The following is a 22,067-nucleotide window of genomic DNA, read 5'->3' as shown; positions in this document are numbered from 1 at the left end:
CAATTTTGGGCAGCGAAAGGGGAAGCTTCCTAATTCTGCCCACACCTGTGGCATAAGCAATTACAGATTTGATTCTCATTGATGTGAACAGTGGCAGCATTTTAACTGTCATTGCATAGAAGTCAACAAGAGGTTCAAAATACATCTGAGAAAAGGGTAGCCCTGGTTAATCCATCGTTCTTCAAAGATTTAGATAAGATGATGTGGAGGAAAGAAGCAGAACAAACAGAAGAGTGAGATGGGGAAAGATACTTTTGCAGGTCAGAATTAATTTGTTAAATTGGGTCCTTTCGGATGTGAACAATGGTGATTAACACAAGAATGGCATGCAGTTGCAAGCTTTGGTCACTTTGTTACTTCCTAATTTGATTCAGCTACTAAGCTGTATTCTTACCTGAACCTTTTTTTTCCCCTCCATTTTTAACTCGGCTCCTTGACTTAGGACAGGGAGGCAGTGCCATCGGTCATATTAATTTGGCAGTTACAGCTGTGACCTAATGCTGCTGTCTGAGGACATAATGTTTCTGCTCTGTACTTGTTGCAGTAGCAGAATGCAGTAGATGTTGTTCCTCCTCTTGTATTTCTTGCATTTAGCCAGGCCACTCCATCAAGGCTCTGAAGTGAGCATCGTGTTCATACATACTTCTGTTTTTTTTTGTGTGCAAGCTGATTAGACCTTATTTGTGCACGCAGGGCTACTGTCTGCCACAGGTAAGCTTCTGAGAGGAAAAATCAGTGAAAATAAGAAGAGAATTTCCTCTGTATCGTCTTCACTTTCCTGGCAGGGTAAAGCATATAAATGCAAAGAGCTTAAAATCCTGTTTTCCTCCCTGATCCCTCAAAAGGGATTTACAGGGTTAGTAGAGGATACCAGTTTTGAACTCTAATACAAGCTATCACTTTGAGGTTTCTGTTGACTCTAACAATACATTCTCAAAAAATTAAATGTCCCTAGAATGCTGAGATTCTGACTCAAATAGTCAGAAGAGTTAGCTGTGACTTAGCTTTTTTTTTTTTTGAGATGTCTGTTGTTTCAACAAGACTGCTAGTAGGACCTGGAACTGTATTTTTCCAACTGTGTATTTTCATCCAATTTGAAAACAATACTTTCCAGTGACCTGTGGTCTTTGACCAGTCCCTGCAACTGCAGTTGCATACAAAATATTCATGGGACTGAGATGAATGAAAAGCATCACATTGTTTCTAAGCTCTCTTTTGTTTTTAGTGTAATACTGTGACTTTTTCGTAGGCAGGGAGTGACAGTGATTGCTCAGTGAATTACCACAGCATTGCAGGTTAGGTTAAGTGTCCTGATAGATCTTAGAATGATCAATGTCTCGTCTTCCCAGCTGGATCATTCTCTTTGGAGAGGGTATAGGTTACTGCAGCCTTCCAAATGGCACAGCTCAGCTGCCAGTTATGTTCTGGCCCAAGCCCAACTTCCTTTCCAGGGCTATGTGTGGCTCAGGACCATCTGTTTTTGTTTACAGGATTGCAAGAGCTTTATAACAGGGTGAAATTTTGGATTTAGCCACTACTTCCACCAGTTAACAACAACAACAACAAAAAAGGAATCTTGACGTGATGTATATATATATTTGCTGTCATAATGCAGCAAAATGTTCACAGAAATTTCTTAAAAATTGAGCTTTTATTGCTTCCATTTTTGATAATTTAAAAGACACGTATGTACTTTTAGTTCTAGAAATTAGGATTTGCTCCTCTGAGGAGATTTATTTGTTCTTTTAATTACCCTGGTTTAATGGAGTCGACTAAAATCTTTGAGGAATCTTTTCACTGTATTACACCAAAGTGCCTGTAATAAGGATCTGAAACATAGTTTAGAAGTCTACCATCCAGTCTTCTCAATTTTTGGCTTCAAAATCCTGACTTGAAAGACTGTGATTCAGCCAAAGCCAACAAAGATGAGCTTAACACTTGATAGAAAAAACACCCAGCAAAACAAATCTGTAATCACCCTTTTAACATAAAAAGCAAACCTGATGAAAGCTTCTTTAACTTTCTTTCAGAGTAGAGCAGCTGATGGTCTTCTGGCAGTGTCAAAATATTGACAGTGACCTTCTTCTGTTTTTTTTCCCCCCTAATTTTTCTGGTATGAAAACCACTGTAAGTCACTTGGGTTCACCTGTCAGGGATACTTTTGTTACCTAATGCATTAGTTGTACTAGAATATGATTTGCCCTGTGTTTCTGAGGGTCTGTGCCCAGACGTCAGCAGGACTCCTGGCAGATGTCACATGCCCTTCTGCTGCGTTTATTACTGTTTGTAGCATCCCCAGAGAAACTCCATTTCTGATGTTGTTTGTAATTGGATAAATAGATTAAAGATTTAATACCTTGGTTAGACCATTTTGAAAAAGGTCAGTATTTTAGGGCATTTTAAACATGCAGTTTTGCACGTTTAAGATGATGGGGCAAGGGTGGATGTTAACTTTATTTTTATTTCAGGTGTTGACTCAGGTTCATGGGAGGGTCACCAGTCTAAATGTCACATGGCCTGTCAGAGATGACTTCAGCTGTTGTGTACTTTTGTCTTAGCTTATTCAAGCCTGAAATATCTAAATCCTCTGAGAAATTGAAATGAAGAATGTCATCACATGACTGAGTTTCTTTTCAAATTGAAATGCAGAAAACTATTTAAGATAAGTGGGTACTGTGACAAAGGAAGTAGTTTTAAAGCTTAATACACAGCTATGAAATAAGCAGGAGCGTAGTGTTAGGTTTGGACTTAAGTTCACCGCACACACACAAAAAGTTTTAGAAGTGTAAGTTAAATCTGAGCCATATCCTCTGTGGGGAAACTATGTATATTCCTCACTTTGAAAGAGGGTAACATGAATTTAAGACTTGAACTAGTATCCTGCAAATGTGGTGGTTAATGCGTTGTGGGTATACAAGAAGTTAGCAATTTGTATATAGCAAAAGAAAGTTGCTGCATCTGTTTGTAGGAGTTACTTTTCTTTTCTTTTTCCTTTTTGCTTCCTTTTTCATTTGTTTTAAGCATAGATAACAGAATTTAAAGAACGTGTGGGTGTTCAGTTAGTAACAACTGAATAGACGGTGGTGCTTTGCATGGATCTATTTTGGAAACATTTTTTTGGTCATTGATATTTTAGAAAAGACAAATGCACAGAACTACTATAATATTTATTCTGAAATGTGTAGTCAGTTTATAAAACAAGATTTGAACAAATGTTCAAGAAAATAAGAGATTTAATCAACTGGCTAATAAAATACAAGTTTTAATTCTGTTTTTAAGAGCATTGTTCAATTTTGAAACAGTGATGTATAGTCTTTATAAAAAAAAAAAAAAAGCACCCCCCAACAAATTAAAAAAAACCCACAAACCTGAAGTATTAAGATGCTTAGATGTAAGTTCTTTTGTTAACAAGAATTTTGTGGTTCTTGGCATGTGACTAGAATTAAAGTTCTATGAAAATGCTTTTGTCTTGCCTTGTTCCAGTGTCAGCACCATAATGCCAAGCACACATGTAGAACGTAATTTCAAAATATAGCTGAATTAGCTGGATAATGGATGTGGTACAGTGAAAGCAAGGGCTATCTGAGTTACTGACACTGTGTTTTTTTTAATGTGTGTTCTAGAAACACATGGATGAACATTGAAGAGTGAAATATGCTTTAGTGCTACACTGGGAGTTGCACTTGACGCTTATGATAATCTACTGACTCTTTACAATGTTTTGTTGTCATCATTAAAGCTTTCTAGCAGCAGAATCAAATCTGTGAAGCTGTCCTGGGTGAGGCTGTGACCCTGGAGATCCAGGCACTTCACTCAGATCATTGATGCTGCCACCAGTTCTTAGGAACAGAAAACCCTTAAGATCTTTCTGTGATTTCTCTTGAAACCAACTTGATGCAGACCAAGACGCTGTTGAAATTCTTGCTTTGACATCTTTGAACCAATGGACTGTAAAGTACATTGTGTATTCTATATAAAGGTGAAATAAAAACTCTTGCTGATGATAGTGTTTTAATTTTCAGGTTCGCTGGATGATGTATTGGATTGTGTTTGCTCTTTATACAGTTACTGAGACAATAACAGACTTAACAGTCTCTTGGTAAGAGCCTGCTTTTTATGAACTGTGGATGTAACTATGCTTGTTTCATATGTTCTTTGATTTGTACTGATGTAACTTTATAAAGAAGTCATACTTGTAGATAGCTTTTTTTTCCTCAGTAGATTTCAGAGTGTGTATGAAGAATAACATCTGTTTCCAAGCTTGCTGCGTGCTGTTGCTTGAAGTAGTGACTACAGAATTTCTACCTTTGCTGAAGAAGCTGAGGAGGGGAAGGAAACTCTTAGAAGTATAGACTATGATTACTCCGTTTATGATTGTGTAATGCAAAGCAGATATTTTTCCATGTTTTGCAGATGACAGTATATTTCATAAACTAAATCCATAGGTCTAACTTGTTTAATTTATTTAATATAACTTAATGTATGTGAAGAATCCTTTATATTAATACATAATTGTTTTTTGAAGAGATTTCTTGTTGTTGATTTAATTAGTACGTTGTCTTATTCCTGGTGTTGATTTCATTCAACTTTTGGCTTGCCTTTAGGTTTCCACTGTATTATGAACTGAAGATAGCGTTTGTTATTTGGCTTCTTTCCCCGTATACTAGAGGGGCGAGTTTAATCTACAGAAAATTTCTGCACCCTCTTCTTTCTTCTAAAGAAAGGGTAAGAAATAACTTCTCATATTTCTAATGCCTAATTTGGAAATACCATATGCTGAAATGCTAACCACTGCTAGATAAAAGATCAGTGTGTTACTGGCTTGCAGGGTAGCGTGAACTTGGACTAGAAAAGTGCATATGAATGTCCATATATATGCCTCTGTTTAACTTGCATGAGCAGATAGTCTGTGACTTTCTATTGACATGAGAAGACAACATAGTGTTCCCTGATCTACACAGTGCACACTGGGGAGCCCAGCTGAGTGGAAGTGATGCAGTTAAATGTTTCTACTGGAAGAGCGTGTGCAGTACTCCCTATGCGGAAGCATGAGTATAGTTTTAGCAACAGCTCTTCATATCACCATTTTTTTCTAGCATACCCAAGTAATGTAACTTCCCAGGATGAATGATGTTGGTGACTTTTGGTATGCAAAGTGAATGGATGCAATGAGAGGCTTTTCACTGAAGTGTAAGGGAGGACCAATCTGCAACGGAAAATACCCAAACAGAGAATGACTACAGGATAGTTAGCTTTAGCCAAAGTATGACAAATCTGCATAGTTCTTTTTCAGTATTGTATTTGTGTGTGTAGAAAGATCAATTAGCAAAGGTGTGAAGACTACTGCTGATAAACCTCACAGTACAGAACGTAGTATTTATTAATAAAGGGTTAGTGCAGGGCTTGACCAATATTAGGTAAAACAGGTAGCTGACACAATTGCTACTGATTTGAACGATAATGTCATCTTGACCGTATGAAGGACAAATTGCAAACAGTTTCTAACTTCATAAGCTAAACGGATTTTTCTCTGTAGATTGCTAGCTATTGTGAACTGCATTGAAGTTTTTATCTCTAACTCCAGGCATTTACCACAGCTAGGGAGAAGTGTCATGTCTGTATTGTCCTTGATACGTAACTGTGTCAAAGTTCTGGCCTCTGAAGCATGTTTTGTTTTTCTTGTTGAACAACATTTGTCTGGCAATTTAAGCTTACTCTCTGCAAGAAACTTGTTGCGTAGCTGCAATGTTTCTGAGTTGGACAAAAGTAATGTTTTATCTTCTTGTTTGATGAGACTTAATCCTTTTTAGAATGAGAGAGTGTAAGTGAATGAAAGATTAGTATGCAAAGGCAAAAGTAATTGTTCCATTAAATATTTCTTTGAGGGTCTCTTCTGTATTCCCATATTGATGAAAAATAATACTGTGTGGGTAATATGTCTCCTATATGCACAGTCCTTTAATACTTAAGTATGTTTTGCTTTAGGAGATTGATGAGTACATCGTACAAGCCAAAGAAAGAGGCTATGAGACCATGGTGAATTTTGGAAGGCAAGGGTTGAATTTGGCAGCAACTGCTGCAGTGACAGCAGCTGTAAAGGTAACCTTCTGCTTACATTAATTACTTTTGTCCTTGATATACTTATTGAACAGTGTGGTGGTACCAAGGATTTGCCATTCCTGAATAAAAAGATGAATTCTGCAAATGTGTTGAAAACCTGGAACACAATGTAAGGGCTGCAGCACTGTAGTTCTCATACTATGTCTAAGATGGTTTGTAGTGATTTTTTCAATGATGGGGATCAGATTGCATGTTATCTTCTGAATTACAGTAATTTTCTATGCAGGCTTTTGGTAAAGATGACCATTGTTTCTTTTCTGTCTCCATTGTGCTTTCTTGTTGATAAACAAACTGTTTAAAGGATTTCTGGCTTCTTTCTGCTGTTTTTCTCCAATCAACTTGAGGTAACTGCATATATGAAATAAGGCATGATAGATTACTACCACAGATAAGTTATCTTGACACAATTAACTTGTTTGCAACTAGCTGATTGAATTAGTAAATTAATGCACTAAGCATAAACTTGCATATTACTGTTTAGCATACTCTTGCTTTGTCGTCTAATTTCCATTAAGTCATGAAGTAAACTGTGATTCTTACAGATTGAAGTTTGTACAAAACTCAGAACATTCAGTTGAATTTGAAAGGGTTCTGGGTCTAGGAGAACAAAAAAAAGTGCTTAAGTAAGCTTCTGAGCAACTTGTGGCCCAACAGCAGGGAGTAGAAGATTAGCATGATGATTTTTTGGCAATGTATATCATAGAAGTGTTTGGGTATCCTACCTAATATTCAATTAAAACACAAAAGTGTGGAAAGTAAGATGTGTATATCCTAGCTAAATGATAGTCTTGAGACTATCAGGATTAATTTCCTCTAGTGAATAAATGGAACTGCTGTGTTTGTAGTAACAGGACTTAAAAATGTTGGTAGGTAGCAGAAAGCACTGTAGAGATCCCAAGCTGTGACAGTTAAGGAAATGCAGCTAGCATTTAACTTAAATTTCTGTGTTCATACGTAAACTTAGTTAATAAATCAAACTCAATTTTAAAAAATGCATTTTCAAATACTATCTTAAAAAGGTTTGGAGAAAGTCCCAATGTCTTCTTTATTCACTTTCTCTCTTTTTAAAGATGTATGTGGATGGTAGTTTAAAAAAACATGGTTTTAAAATATAGGCACAATGAGCCTGGGTTCAATTTGATTGCTGGCTCCTTTTTTTGTTATTCAAATTCTTAGCATTACCTTGAGGCATGAAGTAATGTAGAATGAAATAGAGTATACCTCTAGAGGAATGAAAGTATCCAGAGTGAAAGTTGGTTATTTAAAAGCAAATAAACAAAAATAACAACAACAAAACCAACCTCAAAGTACTCTGGGGAAAATTTAAGAACTATGCTATTTAAAATGCTAAAAAGGTAAATTCTCTGCCAAACAGCAATCATAACTTACTATGATGTGTACTGTAATGATACTTAGGCTCTATGTTTTCACCATGGCTGGCTGGCTGGCTAAGGTTGAATATGTCCTTGTTAATTCTTATAGTGCTACAGATACATGGTAAAATAAATAATGCAAATATCTCCTCCCAGTTTCTTCTGAAGCATGAATAACTTTTGCCTAAATGTCATCCATGTTTGGATTTTTTAGCTATTCAGCTGTGACTGGCAGGATGCCTGCTCTATTTTCTTAAAACTTGCTTAACATGCTCATGAATATTTGTACAGAATTATTTCGGTGCAGATGAGATGCTTGGGCAAAAAAACTACTACAATACCAGAGACCTAAAATAGACATGATTTAAACACTGAAAGAAGAGACTCTCTGAAAATCTTTATTTTGGCATGTTAAACCTCTCTTCAGTTTCTCATTCCAAAAAGCTGAGAGTGAATGCTCCATGCAAGCAAATGGAGACAATGCACGTGTTCTTGATTTTTGTTCCCTGTTTTTCAAGAGCTGACTGCTGCCTCCAGCAGGTGAAAAGATTATCCCTTCAGCATGAGCTGGTGGAGCATGCTATAGTGTTTCAGGAATGGAATGCTATTAGTGGGATCAGTTTTGATGGGAAGGAGACACATTTATCATCACTTTTTTTTAATAGAACAAGCATGCTTATTCTGACACATTGGATCTCAAATTAGGAGTAGAGAATGTAGGAGGTTAAAGATGAGAAGAGGTCCAAAGAAAACTTCTGCTCACTAAAGTGTTCAAGTAAATGATGCTAGGATCTCTATATTCTCTGACTTGAGTAAATTTGCCTGGACTTCAGTAAAATCACTTAGAAAATCTGGAATATTTTCAAGAACAAAAGTGGGAAAGAGTGGCTTCTCCAAGGGCTGACAAAGGAAAATGGGATTAGCATTGAAAGGCTAGTTGGCTGTGTAGGGAAGGCTGAAGCAGACAGGTCAGTCTACTGAAATTTGACATAGATTCAAGAGTGCTCAGCTGTAAAGTTGAAATGTAATTGGCAGGAGCTGTGGCTTAGACTTCAAATTCCTATACTGATATTTTTAGCTGCTGCTAGTTAGCCCCTGTTCACATGAAATTTGTGTCCAGACAACACAATTTGATCGTGAAGCTACTTTTTCCTTAATGTATTGATTAACCTACACCAGTTGAAATTCAGTGTTTCAAAACCGGCTAAATAGCACACATTAGAAAAGTAAATTGTGTTACTGTCATGTTAATTTTAGAATAAAAATCTTTGAAAAATACAAATTTCAGGGTACTTAAAGATGAAGCACACTCTAGGATAGCTTTTTACTGTGTACTAATTAAGAAAAAATCAAGGTATGAAAGAATCAGCAACAAGATGCATTTAATGATATGAAAACTGTTGGAGCTCTTCCAGCTCAGTTTTATAGGGGTTTTTGGGAATTGTCACAATACTCAGTTCCACCAATGTGTCCTGTATTTTGATGCATCTGCTTTCCAGATCTTCAGAGATGCAACTTAACTGTACGCTGCAATTTCTGCCAACACACAAATTCTGACTTTGCAAGCTACTACGGAACACTGTTTTTTCTATCACCACCAGCAGGATGGCTACTCATTATGTTCTGAAACACACTGTACTTCCTAAAAAGGTCACACAAATACTGTTCATGTGTAAATTATTTGAAAATAATTCTTATTTTGATGGCTGTATTTCTGTATGACTGTTAGCCATCCTCAATCTGCTACCTCTCTGCTGTTTTAATGCTATTCTAATAGCCTTGCTCAAGCTTCCCCTCCTTCCTGCGTAGTGCATGACAGAGGAAGGTACCCTGCAGCCAGCTGTGGCATGCAGCCAGTATCACTATTAGCAGCTCCGCTCTCCAGCGATACTGCTTTCATCCCTCCTCCCTGCTGGGACTCCCAGGCACACTGCAGAGGTCAGTCGTGGGCCAGCAGTCCCTCTGCAGGTTGAGAGGGAACAGAAGTCCTTCCCTGTCAGCCCAGACTGGAGTGGGGAGAGAACAGCTGGGAATGTGGGTGCTGCACACCACGGCTTTGCAGCCACGGTGCTCCAGGAACCTCTGTGAATGCAGAGGCCATTCAGCACTTGTCCCATGAAGCTAAGCAGCTTTGTTCAGCAATCCTGACCACTGAGGGAGCACAAGTCCGATTTAAACAAGAAAAAATAGTCCCCGAGGCAGACATACTGTGTGGTGTCTGTTTACAGCAACTTCCCTGGGTTAAGTATATAGATTATAAAAATACATGCCTAATAGCAAAGTTGAGAAGGGCATGTCATAGATGGGGGTCAGCTGCTGTAACTACATATGAACAGCTTGCTAGAATCCAAGTCGTCTCAGAAAGCAGTCCCTTTAGTAGGCTATTTTTATCAAAAATTAGATTTAGAAACCCATTACAACTTTAATTAGTGCTTCAGATGTATCACTGGTAATGAATGCGATCTCTGAAGAAGGCTTAATATGTTTTAGGAAATACTGGTGAATAAGTAAGCAGGCTCATTTTTAAGACCTGCATTTTAAGTCTACGCAAACTTCACAGTTCATCTCTTCAAAAATAAAAAAGCTGTAAAGGTAAGCACTGGAGGCAGGAGATTCCCCACGTGCGACTGGACTGCTGTGGCCAGTAATTATCTGAACTTTCTAAGCAAGATCTCAAAGGTCTTAGCATAATAAAATTCTAAACGTGAATGTTTATTTTGTTCATGGAGGGTGGAAGAATCTTCTTAAAACTTAAGATCTGTATCAACACTTGATAAAGAACACAGCACAACAGTCCAAAAAACTTAAAAAATAAAGAACATAGCACAACAGTGCACACACCCCCACCCTCTCCCCTTGAAATTTGTCCTCTGTGTCTGTGTGGTGATATCAAACTGATCTTGATTTGGCTGGATTGGACCTTCCTGGGGGTGAGATGGAAACTGCTTCCTGGCAGAAGGAGACTGGTGGGACTGTAGGAAGTATCTGCTGAAGATGGCATGCTGTGAGCGTGACTGCAGCACAGTGGTGGTTGTGCAGCCCCCATTCCTCCTGTAACTCAGGCACTTCTGCTGCATCTCTTATTTTTCCCTGATATCTTTCCAAAGGTCTTGATGCTTGCTCATTGTTATTTTAGGGCACATTGTTTGACCTTTTTTCCACTTTGAAAAACACAATTCTGTATCCAAATATGCACTGAAAAATGAGGTCAAATGTTCACAGTTAAGATCTAGTCCTCTGTGTCTCTAATGCAGAATAAGAGATACAGGTTTGTAATTTGAATTCTTCTTAGCATGTTAATTACTATAATCTTAATTGCATTACCCTGTACAATTTCAAAATGATTGTCTTGTAGTACGTGGCATGATGAGTGAACTCACAGTGCAACTTTTAAGCAAGTGTGTCTTCCTATACTTCTGTTCAGGGCCAAATCAAGACTTTGTTGTGATGTTACAGTAGATTCTGGCCAGATTTAAAGTGAGCGGAGTTGTGCTGAAATCATATGGATTCCGCTGAGAACTGACTGGGTTCATTTCATGCATTCATCAATGTTCAGTGATTGAGACTGGAGCTGAGTTGCATCTGGTCAGGCAATGGACACACTGATCAACTGGCTTGTGTGTTATAGCAGATACTGAACGCTGTTGTTGCTGTCAGAAGAAGCAGCCCTGTCTCTCTGTTTCTCTCCATTTCTCTAGCGTCCTTGCAGCTGCCTGTCAGCCCTCAAACACAGCTGGTTTGTGAATCAGTTTACTGTGCAAATACTTCCTGATACTAGAACTGGAGCAGTGGAAGGGCAGAATTCCTGTTGTAGTGACAGACCTGCCTTAAATAAGGCCTTTTAGGAAATAAAAATAACTTTAGAGTGTGTAATTTATACACAGACCCTACAGCGTCTACAGACTCTGCAGTGGTGCATTTTAACTTAAAGGCAAGCTGTAGCTGTGTTCTTGAGAACTGTCAGTAGGAAGAGCAAGAAAAGCAAAGGCTTCTGCTTCCCTCATAAAAGCCCCTTTCTTTTATTGTTTAATTGTGGGGCATGAATGGTGGTGTAAGAATTAAATTACATTATTCTTGCATGTGTAGGGCACTTAGTTTTATATGTTGTACTCGTGAGTAGTTGTTAGAAAATGAATATTGGGTTTCAGCCACATCCTTACCCCCTCCTGCCTCTCCCCTAAGCTTTGGTGGCCATGCCAGTTTGAGGAGTATCGCTGCGCTCTCTTCACTTTACATGGTTATTTTTAACATGAAATAATTTAACATACTGGCCTACCATCTGCAAACACTTGTTGGCATGAGAGTGGGAACAAATGGTTGGGGTCAGTGGTGCAAGAACTGCTTTATGCTGTTGCTGAGAAAGGTGTGTGGAATTGTATCCAAATACATGGTACCGATACCGAACATAACACTCAAATGAGGATTTCTACTCAAAATCTTGATTTGCAAGAACAACATAAAATCTTGCTCAAGATGGGATTCATGCACAGGTTGGTCAACCATCCTCTGAAATTGTGAAATTTTTTTTTTTGGCTTCATATGCCCAAGAATTAAATGTTGTTTTAACGTGATACTAAGTAATGTGTCTGTCTTGGTTGCTTACATGCTTAAATTAATCTTTAATGCTATAATAAGATCATATGATGTAAGATGAAAGAGCTGCTTGATGACCTTCCTTTATCTTTTAACTTTCTTTATCTCCCATGTAGAAAAGATGTTAACAAAAACGATTAGAAGAAATAGTAATGCTCAACTGTGTTAAGCTATCCTTGAATGTAGTATTGGATGTTGGGTTAGTATTACGTCAGTACAGATGCACCAGTACGAGAACCTACTAGCCTGTAGTCCAGGCAGGACCTCTTTGTTTTGTGGTTTCAGGTTTCTGTGACCTAGAGCTTTTGTAGTGCTGCCAGTTTCTCAGTTACTTGAGTTACTGTTTCAGAGTGTACTTTTAATCCTTTTTTCCTTTGCATATTAAAATCTGTGGAGAGTAAAATAGAAAATATCAGAAATCTTCATCTTCAACAGCACTTCTTAAAATGGAAGTGTTAAAGCCACTGTCATGCTACCTAACACTGCTAGAGAAATATCATGTTTGAAGCAAATTGAGCATTTCTGATGGTTTTTGTTCTTTCAAACACTTCCCCTCACCCAAAAAGCCTTTATTTGTTCAGAGTAAGGGAGTGGAATGAGACATTTGTAATGAAACAGCTAGCTTATCTGTAACTTTTTCCTCTAGAATTAACATACAGTTAAACTTGGGTAAAAGCAATACTTAAAGCAAATGTAGGTTTATTGCATGCTTATGTTCAGTGAATTTTGTAGTGTAACAAGGAAACATGGACTTAACTGTCATCAAGCCAACTTTAACATCAAAATTAAAACCTCTGCTTTGTTTTCAAAGATACTGTTGTTGTATTTCAGAGTCAGGGTGCGATAACTGAGAAACTGAGAAGTTTCAGTATGCATGATTTGACTACTATACAAGGAGATGAGCCAGTAGGACAGAGGCCCTATCAGACATTACCAGAAACAAAAAAGAAAACCAGAGCCTCTGCAAATGAACCTCCAGGTAAGTATCCCTCTAAAATAAAGGAATTCTGTTTTCCAGATAATAAATAATACATGGAAGACAAAAATCAGAAAGAACAGGAGTAATTTACCCCATTTAGAAATGGAAAAAAATAAACAAAAACAAACAACACAAAGAATTCTTGAATATTTGAATGGAATTGGCTTGAGCAAGACATATTGCAATGTTAACAAATGACGCACCCTGTCCCCCCAGTGCATTTTTTTCGCAATCACTAACAGTTTAGTAATTTCTCCTGTCTCTGTCAGTTAGCAACAATAATTTGCCAAAATAAAGCGTAATTGGAAGTAAAAAAAAAAAAAAAAAAGTGATTAATTAGTGTTTCTGTGACAAATGGACAAAAAGTTAAACATTAAAATTTATGGAATCTCCATAAATAGGAAGAGAAAACTAATGGCAATGAATTCAGCAGGTCTGCGATCATTGTTGGGTCAAAATGTAAAATCACATGTGGTGATAGGAATAATGAAGGCATTAAATTGCCATAACATACTAATGCATATTGACCCTCAAAAGATGGTGTGCAGTGACCAACATGCTTTTGCAGAGATTTTCTGGAGCCTGTGCTGCTTGAAGAGAGACTTCTGTGGAATACTGTCAACCATACCTTCTTAAATGGAGAGACTACAACGTAAGGTGGTTGATATTTTTCACAAAAGAAGTAGCTCTCTTCTAGTTTCTTTTGGCCATCCCCCTAAGTTTGTCCTTTCTTTTCACCTCTCTGTTTTGGGGAGAAGTGGTGGCTGTGGACTACAAGGCATTCCAGGAATCACATGGTAGCTCAGTGTTTCTTGAGGAATAAATGGCCACCTGAATGACTCTGTGCTGAATTGGTAATTGAGCCCAGAAGGTATCCTGTGCAAGTCAGCGTAAAGTACTGGCCAGGGAAAAAGCCCATGAATTCACCAAGAGTTGTGTCAGAGATGATGTCACTGCAGCTGTTGTGCATGAGCTATTCCTCAGTAACAGACCATAAGTTATTTCTCTGAAGCAACTTGAAAATGCTGAAAATTCAATTTTCAGTAAAAACTACTCAAGTACAGGTTATACTGTGTAAATAGTCAGTGACTGTGACATTCAATCTCACGTCAAAACGTTTTCTTAGAGATACTTTAATTTTAACTATTTCTACTCCTGGACCGAAATCTAGTGTATACCTTTCCAGTTTTCTTTGAAGCTTCTTCTTTAAATTAGGGATTAAAAAACCAAACCAAAACAAAACCACTGGTGGAGTTGGAAATGCTATGTAGCAGAATGTTATTTTTTTGTGATGTGCACTAGGGGTTTCTGTACAAGCCATTTGAAAAGACCCATTTGTAGAAGGACTTTGATCATGGGGTGACTGTTATGAAAAAGGCAAATGTCATTTTGATGAATCAAATGGCATGTTACAATTACAGATAAGTATTCGTGCCACCAAAAACATCCCTAGTAAATAACTATAAGTAACAGATATGATTGAATGCTTCCACGTTTAAGAAAAGATTAATTGAAAATGTACTGGAGGCAGTGACAGGTTGTCTCTAGAATGGCAGGAGGGGCAAGTCTGCTGTGGATAGCAATGGAGCTAGGTAAGCTTGATTCTAAGTTCAGGAAAAAATGAAATGACCGAAAGGAAAGAAAGAACCTGCTTAAAGAAACATTGTTTTAAGATGAAGTGGTTATTGGTTATGAATAAAGTTGGGTTTAGTGTCTAAAAGATGTCCCTAGGTGTTCGGTCTTGTAGGTTCTGGAATGGCCTTCGAAAGTAGAGCTTGCCAGTGGGACCAGATTACATTTGGGAGCTGTATATGTCTATGATGAGGAGTCTTGGCTTTTAGACCCTAAGGATCTTTCCAGCACATGTTTTTAAGCAGTTTGCTCCCTCTAGTGAAAATGTTTGTTAATAACCTTGGTCCTAGTTTTGCAGGATTTAAGCAACCCTTAATAACTCTTTCGCATTGTATCTGTCTAAAATGAAGTTTGGTATTTAACATGCATAGAGTATGCAAGTATGCAGAAAGTATGCATGCAAGTATGAAGATACTAATCTAAAATTAGTTTTATATGTTAATTTCTAGTAAGTGCAAACTGAACTCTGGCAGTAAATTCGAGAAGTGAAAGAGTAGGATTTGATTCTATGGGGCAGAGAACTGGAGAAATGAAAGATTAGGGTTTGTTTGAGGAGGGACAAGAAGGCTGGGTGAAGAAAAGTTATTTGGTATTGATCAACTTTATATAGAACTGAGAAGTAAATCATGAAGATCATAATGTTCTTACTTTTGTTTTTAGACTTGCCACTTTTTATCTTAATGTCTCTTCTGGGGTTAAAGACGGGTCACTCAAAATCAAAAAGCACAGTTAAAAGATATGTAAGTGATGTCTAAGTGAGAAATAACACGAGACTCAGAATTCTTTCCTTATTTTGAAGGCTACTTTGATTTTGCCCTAAACTGAGTCTCTTGTATTTATCCCAAATTGCAAAAACTAAACATTCTTCTAAGGAAACATGAAACTTCATGGCTCCTGATAAGATACATCAGCAAATCTCTTCTTTTGGGGGGAGTCCTCTGAGAATGGAAAACCAGTATAGAACTTCTAATGGGAGTGGCAATGAGGAGGGAGGAGGACAATAAACTGGGCAGCTGGAAACCTTCTGGTTTGTTCTTTGCTATGAGATAGTAAAACAAACACCGAAGGAAGGAATAACCAAATAAACATATAAAGTTAAGTTTAAAACACAACATAGATTGTAAAAGGTATAGAGTGGTTTATCTCTCTAATACATCTGCCTGTACTTAATTTTAAGTACACAGTAATTTCATAGTTAATAATAGGGCTGGTGGAGAGTAGTGTCCCATTTAGTAGCCTTTAGTGTAAAAGTAGGTATTCGTCTGGCAATTTACAACAGATTACACTGAAAGTGAAGACGTTATTTTTGTCCAGATGCTTGGTGTTGGCATCAGTGTTATTCAGCACATTTAGTAGTGGCTGTGGAAAACTATAGGGCGCGCATAAAATAAAATATAGTCGGGATCAGAAGAAGGGTTTTCATTCATCTGCAAGTTTATTTTTGTTTTTTCCCCTCAAATAGCCTCCAAACAGCAGTGTTGCCAAAAATCTTAAGTACTTCTCAAGAAGACCAGTGATTTTTTTTTGTAGTTCATTGTAAAGCAGAATATGGTGCCAAACTGACGGTTTAACTTTTGTAGTTAAGGGACTGCTGCATTACGTACCCATGGAATGAACTGGCTTGTTTCTCACAAATGGCAGAATGTGCTGCTCCTGGCAGATTGCTTTATGCCTTGTTGGTTTGAAGCATCAGGAAGAGTGACGTATCCTTTAGATGGATGTGTGTACGGCTTTCTTAGAAATAGAAAAGTTACAGGTACTTTTTATTCAAGCTTTTATACGACTGCTTTTTAAAGGTTACAAAATTCCAATGGAAAAAAATCCTGGAGATGATAAAACAGATGAAGAGGTGGAAGGAACACATTCCGAGGATGAAATGTTTGCTCAGAGAGGCCTTCGAAGAACGCAGAGCATGAAATCTGTGAAAACTATTAAAGGCCGTAAAGAGGCAAGTATAATTTTTCTTAAGTGTTGAGTTTACTTTTAAAGATGTACCTTGGCATTTTAATAATGTCAGAATTTAACTTTTATCTTAATCTTAGAGGGTTTATCAATGATAACTGGGTTATAGAATGTGAAATGGAGAAGGAAGTGTGTGTGGTAACAGTATCTAGGCTTGAAGCTTTTGTAGTTTGGGGTGCTTAATGAAATTATGCAGGAATGAAATTAACTACGCAAGGGAAAAGGGATGCTTGTAATCTTAATGCTGGCACCACCAATCCCAAGTTCCAGAAATGGCATACCTTGAAAGGAGTGTAGATAATGGTGTTGTCACCTGCAGTAGAGTGTCTTGATTGTGCATATTAAGCATCTGCTGTTTTAATGGTTGAAGATAATTCACAATTATTAGTTGGCATAGACATATGGCCTGCTTTGACTTGTAACCCACAAAGAGAAGATTTGTATGTGGGATTCAAAGAGCTTTGTGTTTGCGTGTGTCACAAACTTAAGGATGCTTCAGGATAAATGTCTATGGTTAATCTCATAAAGTTTGGGGGGTAACTCTGGGAACAGCTTCTTGCCCAATTCTGTTGAAAATGTCTGTCATTCAGTCAGAGGCAGATTATCTCCCTGACTCTGTGAAGTGCCCAAAGCATGCTTAATGACACTTATTATATTGGAGTAGTGGAAAGGTAAATATTTCTGTCTGAAGTGACCTTAACTCTTTTAAGTTCTATTTTTTTTCCCCCTCAGATACGGTATGGATCACTGAAATACAGAGTAAAGAAGAGACCCACCGTATACTTCTAAGTTTATTGCACAATGCCTGCAAGTCAAACTGCTGTATTATAATAACTTGAATTCAGTACTTCAAGTGTTAAAGATCTGTGTATGATTCATATAATGGATATATATGAATAGATATGGTAGGACTTGGTTTTGTGAGCCTAAATGATTTGATAATGTATTACTCTGCTCTTCTGTAATTGCTTGTTGTTTAGACTTTAATCTGGAGAAGGTATAGGATGAATTTCATCACTGCTTAAATAAGAGTTAAATGAGTAACAGGAAACAGCTTGACTTTTTCAGAGGTACTGAGCAGACTGAAATAATTACAAGTCCAAGTGAATTAGCAGAAGCTGTAAGTGTTTGGAACTTGTGAAAGTCGAACCCATAGTGTCCTTTAGTTTACATGGAAAGATAGGTATACTTGATATATTCTTCTGAACTACAGTTCCTGAAAAGACCTATGTGTAGTTAAAAAGCATAGTTTAAAGGACAGCAGATGATATGGGGAAGGAGAAGGAAAGGTGAGATAGACAGGGAGTATCCTTAATATCATCTTCTCACATCATATTTCCAAGCTTAACAAACTTGTATAATGCTAACAGGTACAAAATGGGGGTACGTTTAGCACTTTATGCAAAACTGGGTAGTTTTGCGCACTTACTGATTTACAGCTGCACATGTTGTTTTAGTTAATTCTTAGGTAGATTAGACTTATCTTTTGAATGCCAGCAATTCTGTAGTTCGTGGTCTTTTTATAACTTGATTGCTTAAGTACACTTAGGATGCTGTAGATAATTGCAACTAACACTTAACAATATAATCAGGTGCCTTTCTGTGTCTTACAGGGCTGCGGGGTTATCTGTCTGTTTTTTTTGGTTTTGTTTTCTTTTTTCTTCCCCCTTCAGCTGAGAAGATGTAACATGATTTAAGTCAGTTTTTGGTTAAAATTGTGGTAAATAAAACTTGTAGCAATTCTGGTGATAGACCTCAGGGATCTGAGCAGCCCATCAACTGTGTAATATAAGTCATACTGTTGTGGTGGCACGTATGATTGATTATTCCGGCCCTGGTTTGGTTTTGCTCTGCATTTCTATAAGAAAATATATATATATTTAGATTATGTATATGTGTATATTTCTTATCATGTGGATTCTAAATTTGGCAGTGTAGTATTTTATTGCTAAAGTTATTACTAAAATATTTACATACAAATAGCTTTTTCTGAAAGTCTAGCTCATTTACTCAGCCATGTTATAACCTAGTGTCCATGGCATGACTGTTTGCACAGATTAATTTTGGAATGTCATTCAAGGCAGGGACTTGTCAAAATAACCTTTTGAGGTTCCTGTTAGTTCCATTTTCTGTAATTCTGAGAAGTAGGCTGACTTTAGTTTTTTACCATGGATTTTGGCAAGACAAATCCACTTTTTGTAGATAGTTTTTTTGTTACTTGGCATGGGTAGAGATGGTGTTAATTTTCTGTAAAGGAGAATGATGTGTTGTCCCTCCTATCCTTGAATCTCAGACTCCAATCCTTAAACTTTCTCCCAGGTATGACAGTCACCTGCTCTACTGCAGTGCTTTTAAACGTTTTCTTAAGGGTCTGCTGCAGTGTTTTCTTTTTATTGTTACAGCCATAGCAGGTTTGCTGCTGGTGGGCACTTAATGGCCTGTTAATACAGACTGCCATTGAAGTAGTCTTCTGTAGATTTCTTTGGGCCAGGGTTTGAATTTTATGGATAAAAATGCAGCTGGTCTGCATTGGCATTGCGATTGTAGGCATTTACAAGCAAAATGTAAAGCCTTGGACAGATGTAACGATATTGATAGCACGGTGCTTTTAGCATCTCCATGGAAGGTAAATGCTTTAGTAAGAAGTTGCAACATTCCACATGGGATCAGAAGGCCAAAGTTTGTTTTACTTTACTCAAAGACATCATTTCATGCAAGATGACAGGAAGCCTGCTCTCTCCCAAGTGAGTATAGTGCAAAAATCCTGTCCTCTAACCAAAATGGCAATTTGTGATTTAGCTTTTATAATGAGCTGTTTCCTAGGGTGCGAGGAGTGGAGGGCAGTGCTCAGAAAGGGTGTGGTTCATTGCCTCTGCCCCACAAATGTTTGCAATTCTCATCTGCTTCCCCGAATGGAGGAAACGCCCAAGCAGGAAAAGTCTGTCTGTGTGTTATGGTATGTAAGATGTTAGAGGAAACAGGCTTTTGTATTTGCATCTTGCCCTTCCTCGAAAATTAGAATAACCTGGACACTGAGTCGAATCTCTAAATGTTATTCTCCAGTTGAGCATCCTCCCTGAGCACTTGGTGCCACATCTTGCGCTAACTCATGATGTTTTTTTAATTAGTAAGCATGGCAATAAAATTGTCATTGCTTTACAAATGAGAATCCTGCGTGAAAGAGCTGAGAAAGCCCTTCTTTCAGAATTCTAGTTTCTGTTTCAACGTCATGTAGATCCTGTTTCTAGGGTTGGATTCCTTTCATGTTTCCAAGGCTAGAAGACATCTGAGTAGAAGTTTAGGCTCTAGAAAGCTCATGGTCAGTAAGTTGCTTTATGCAATGATACGTACTTAAGGCTGTAACTTCTGACAAATGTAACTTGTTAATTAAGTGGTGACAGGCTAAATAAACTCCCCTTCCCTGAAATATGGATGGGATTAGGAATGCTGGCAGTATTATTCATATTAATTACTGTTTGCATGTAAATGTATGTGTTCTTGCAGATACTGTCTTAAGTGATAAATCATCCAGTGTTTTCCTAGCTATTCTTTTTGTCTAATACCCTGCTGTAAAGTGTCCCCCTCTCTCTCCCCCCAGCTTGTTTTTGATCTTTGAATTCGTCCTGAAACTGCTTCACTATTGTTACCTTAGATTTTCTTTTCCTTGCTGTTCATTGTCAGCTGATGCTTGACAGGGCACAATTGCATAATTAGCCTTCATCCAAATGATACATATTTCTGCATGTTAAATTTAGTTTAGTCTGGTTTTGAAATGTTATCTTAAACTTTGTGTACAGAGAATTTTCAAACTTTTTTTTGCCTTAACAACTGCAAAGGTCATCTCTCTACCTTTTGCCAGTAAACTTCTTGGAAAAAAGTTAAGACATCAAAATTTGATTTAACAACCTTTTTGATTTTGGAATTTCAACTACCTATTCACATCAAATAATCTCACAAAGTGTTTCCTGAGAATTGCCTGACTGCTACCAACAAATGCTAGTATAGTTAAAGAAAAACTTACATAGGGATTAAAGGTAGTTTACAATAGAATACATATTTCTTGTAAAGTTTTGGAATATTTCCAAAATATATCTTAACTGACTCGGACTTCTTAGCAAGAGCCTACTGTACATGTTAAAATACGCAGTTTGAGATGAGGTTTAAATTGATGGCCTCAGTTGCATATAAACTTAGGCTGGACTCTGATTACAAGGTAATTGCCAATATTAGCTATTTAATGCTAATTGCTTAGCCATGTTTAAGTAACTGAATATTATCCAAGATACTTTTTGCAGATTATAACGAATTTTAAAATGAACACAAGATAATTTGGTTAAGCAGAACAGTGGAGTAAGTGCTAGATGTATTTAACACATTGTTAATAACAAAAAATGAGTTTTATTTTGGTGTTGGTTTTAATAATGGGAAGTTGTTATTTTAAAGTATTTTTCTACAAAAACACGTGTGTGCAAAGGCAATACTTCAACGTTTTTCAAGAACTCATATTTTTGAATGCTACAGACCAGAGACTGTCTACATTGAGACTGAAGTTAGTAGCTTTAAAAAATGCAATGTAAGCTTTACTTTTTATATTGTAATAATACCTTGCTGTCAGCTTGTTTACATATTTGTAGGAGGGAAAGTTTCATTATGCATTGACTTATCTTGATGCTGTCTTTAATAAATGCTGCTTTGAGCAGGACGCAGTGGATATTTTATTACCTGAATTATGATTTACAAACCAGTCACTCTGTAATTTGTATTTTACTATTATGATTCCTGTACTGAAACAGCTTATCTAAACTTCCAGGAGACTTTAAAAACTGAAGTATGACTAAACTGTCCTTCAGGTTTTGCCATGGAGCCTGATGCTGTTTTAGACTTAAATTGAATTTACCCTGCTAAAGGCAACTTCAAAATGCGGTAGCATTAAATATTTTCATTATATGTTCTTCTCAGAGTAAAGTCAAAATCAGATGCTTAATCTCCCAAAAGAGTATGGCTTCCTAGGGAAGTGTTGGAATTTTTTTTTAATTAAAACTTTTAAATTTTTTTCTATGCTAGCCGTTTTTTTTCATGCAGCATTATTGTGCTTGTGCCAAAAAACAGACTTTGTTTTGTGTTTCCTAGTGAACGGAGTTCTCTGGTACACAGGAGGAGGCAGTGAATGGGAGAATTTAGAACTTTCCTTGTTTAAATCTCACTTCTAGTAAGCTGTTAACATCCCTAGCAAAGCCCAAACAAAACACTCGGTAACCTAGTTTTCTGGACCTTTTGTGCAAGGATTCATTAACTACTATTTATAGTTACTGTGTGCTGTGCATTATGAAAATATATCCTAGAAACAGGCTATCTGTAAGGGACCCTGCAGTGACTCAGTTCCCAATGTCAGAACAGTTCATGCAGTA

General features: G+C 37.3%; 1 protein-coding gene across 2 annotated transcripts in view; it reads left to right on the top strand.

Moving 5' to 3' along the window:
- REEP3 (receptor accessory protein 3) overlaps positions 1–21,370 on the top strand; it is a 39,462-nt gene extending 18,092 nt beyond the window's left edge. For both annotated transcript variants that reach the window (XM_035554702.2, XM_035554782.2), the window contains exons 3-8: positions 4,023–4,099; positions 4,605–4,725; positions 5,986–6,099; positions 12,918–13,065; positions 16,494–16,645; positions 17,392–21,370. In XM_035554702.2, coding sequence (XP_035410595.1) covers positions 4,023–4,099; positions 4,605–4,725; positions 5,986–6,099; positions 12,918–13,065; positions 16,494–16,645; positions 17,392–17,448 — 669 coding nt within the window. In that variant the 3' untranslated portion in view covers positions 17,449–21,370. The remainder of the gene's footprint in view (positions 1–4,022; positions 4,100–4,604; positions 4,726–5,985; positions 6,100–12,917; positions 13,066–16,493; positions 16,646–17,391) is intronic.
- Positions 21,371–22,067: the final 697 nt, after the last annotated feature.

This window comes from Cygnus atratus, chromosome 7, assembly GCF_013377495.2.
Source record: "Cygnus atratus isolate AKBS03 ecotype Queensland, Australia chromosome 7, CAtr_DNAZoo_HiC_assembly, whole genome shotgun sequence".
Taxonomy (NCBI): domain Eukaryota; kingdom Metazoa; phylum Chordata; class Aves; order Anseriformes; family Anatidae; genus Cygnus; species Cygnus atratus.
The sequence above is the reverse complement of the archived record's forward strand: the minus strand, read 5'-3'. Positions and strand labels throughout refer to the sequence as shown.